At 59.4% G+C, this 2,760-nt stretch overlaps 1 protein-coding gene across 1 annotated transcript in view; it reads left to right on the top strand.

The window, feature by feature from the left end:
- The window catches only part of CCR7 (C-C motif chemokine receptor 7), a 4,728-nt gene extending 2,047 nt beyond the window's left edge, over positions 1-2,681 (top strand). Inside the window, exon 2 of the mRNA XM_023764397.1 lies at positions 976-2,681. Coding sequence (XP_023620165.1) covers positions 976-2,049 — 1,074 coding nt within the window. The 3' untranslated portion in view covers positions 2,050-2,681. The remainder of the gene's footprint in view (positions 1-975) is intronic.
- Positions 2,682-2,760: the final 79 nt, after the last annotated feature.

Raw genomic sequence — 2,760 nt, 5'->3', positions numbered from 1 at the left:
TAAACTCACAGCAGGCCGCCCAAACTTCACCTGCTCTGCAGACAGGCTTTCAAAAGCCCCGAGCAGAGCCTGCTGGTCGGGAATCTGCCTGGAGACTGCGAGGAAGAGAGAGGCAGAGAGGTGGGAGGAGATGGCGGGAGACAGAGCTGTGCTTCCTTCCGAGGCTCCAAGGGGACCGATCACAGCTGAGGAGGCGGTGGCCCTGCCGCGGAGTTCAGTGCGCTGGGCACGCGTTGCCTGAGCCCTGCTGTGTCCCCAGCACTGTGTCCCGGGCCCCGGGGTCCATAAAAGTCTTCAAGTCGCTCGCCATCCATAGTCACGGCAGCCTGTCCCACACCAGAGCGAGCCTTTGCCTTCCTCTCTCCTCACTCCAGGCTCTGCTCAACCTTAACGTCCAGGTGGATTTTCCCTCCAAAGCTGAGGTGCTGTGTAGGCTCCCTTCTGGAAAGCTCTTTCCGCCAGGTTCTGAAGGAGGCGCAAGAAGAAAGACTGGCTCCCACAAAATAACCCCTCTGCGGAGACCAGTGGGTGCCTAACCTGGGAGAGGTACCGCACAACGACCACATGAAGGGGATGGTGTTCGTCTCCATTTCACAGAGGAGAAAACTCAGGCTCAGAGAGATGCAGTGTGTTTAACCATCTCACGGCTCGGTTGACCTCAAAGCCAGACTATTTCCAGTCCACTGTCAGCACATTGTTGGTTTCAAACAAAGAACCACCTGGAAAGTTCAGGAAAACTGAGTCCTGGGCCCCACTCCCTGAGATTCTGGTGCAGGAGGTGTCAGGTGGGGTCCAAGAACGTGCAGGTGATGGTGATGGTGATGGTGATGGTGATGGTGATGGTGATGGTGATGGTGATGATGCTGACGGTAGGGACCACACTTTGAAGCCACGGCTCTGGGCAATCCCAGGTCAGCGAGATTGTGACCCACTCAGCTAAGCTGGATCGTGTTTCCCTGTTTCCCTTCCCCACAGGTGTGCCTGTGCCAAGATGAGGTCACGGACGATTACATCGGAGAAAACACGACGGTGGACTACACCCTGTTCGAGTCCGTGTGCGACAAGAAGGAAGTGCGGGACTTTAAGGCCTGGTTCCTCCCAGCCATGTACTCCGTCATCTGCTTCGTGGGTCTGCTGGGCAACGCGCTGGTCGTGCTGACCTACATCTATTTCAAGAGGCTCAAGACCATGACCGATACCTACCTGCTCAACCTGGCCGTGGCGGATATCCTCTTCCTCCTGACCCTTCCCTTCTGGGCCTACAGCGCCGCCAAGTCCTGGGTCTTCGGTGTCAACATCTGCAAGCTCATCTTTGCCATCTACAAGATCAGCTTCTTCACCGGCATGCTCCTGCTCCTCTGCATCAGCATCGACCGCTACGTGGCCATCGTGCAGGCCGTCTCGGCCCACCGGCACCGGGCCCGCGTCCTTCTCATCAGCAAGCTCTCCTGTGTGGGCATCTGGGTTCTGGCCACGGTGCTCTCCATCCCAGAGATGCTGTTCAGCAACATCCTGAGGAGCAACAGCGAGCAAGCCTTTCGGTGCTCTCTCGTCACCGACCAGGTGGAGGCCTTGATCGCCATCCAGGTGGCCCAGATGGTGGTGGGCTTTCTGATCCCCCTGGTGGCCATGAGCTTCTGCTACCTGGTCATCATCCGCACCCTGCTCCAGGCGCGCAACTTCGAGCGCAACAAGGCCATCAAGGTGATCATCGCCGTGGTGGTGGTCTTCATCGCTTTCCAGCTGCCCTACAACGGGGTGGTCCTGGCCAAGACGGTGGCCAACGCCAATAGCACCACCACCTGTGAGCTCAGCAAGCAGCTCAACATCGCCTACGATATCACCTACAGCCTGGCCAGCGTGCGCTGCTGCGTCAACCCTTTCCTGTACGCCTTCATCGGCGTCAAGTTCCGCAACGACCTCTTCAAGCTCTTCAAGGACTTGGGCTGCCTCAGCCAGGAGCGGCTGCGGCAGTGGTCTTCCTGCCGGCACACCCGGCGCTCCTCAATGAGTGTGGAGGCCGAGACCACCACCACCTTCTCCCCGTAGAGGCTTCTCTGCCCGGACTTGAGGGAACCTCTCCCGGGACCCCCCGGGTCGGGGACGGGGAGCAGATGACGTGACTCAGGACCCAAAAGCTGCTGAGGGGAAAGGAAGTTCTGGCTCTTCAAGTTCATCTCATGGCGAAAACCCATGCCACCCAAGACAGACCATCATCAGAAGACAGATGCCCAACCCCAGCTACCTCAACCAAGCTGGCAGGGACGTGGCTGGTGAGCTACCAGAACCGGCCACACTCCAGCACCAAAGCGGTGATCCCTCAAACCAAAAAACCAAAAGTGAAAGCGGAGAAAGTTCACACCTCCTGGAGCCAAGGGATGGGCGCTGGTGAGGGCTCGGGCGGTACGAGGGCCCGGGGAGCCCTCCGCATGAACCCTCACGGGCTCAGGCGAGGTCTTCCAGAAAACAAGACGGTGTCTCCAAGACCGGAGGCGATGGGGAAACTTCTTGGCTAGGCAAGGGAAGGGAGACGCCAGCGAACGCTCTGCATCCCTCCCTCCACCTCTCTTTTTCCACTGTCCTCCAAGCCAGCGAGAAATGGCAGCCTCCAAGCCTCCCTAAAAGCACACTTGCCTCTCGCCTGCTGCCTCTCCTGGGGCGGCCGCCCTCCCAGGCCCTCCGCGGGGAGAGGTGTGGTGGTTCCTGCAGGCCAAGCCAGCGGCCTCCGGCCGCCAAAGCCATGTTCCCAGCCCCGGCTCG

This window comes from Myotis lucifugus, unplaced genomic scaffold, assembly GCF_000147115.1.
Source record: "Myotis lucifugus unplaced genomic scaffold, Myoluc2.0 scaffold_329, whole genome shotgun sequence".
Classification (NCBI taxonomy): Eukaryota; Metazoa; Chordata; class Mammalia; order Chiroptera; family Vespertilionidae; genus Myotis; species Myotis lucifugus.
This window is presented reverse-complemented; position numbering and strand designations above follow the sequence as displayed.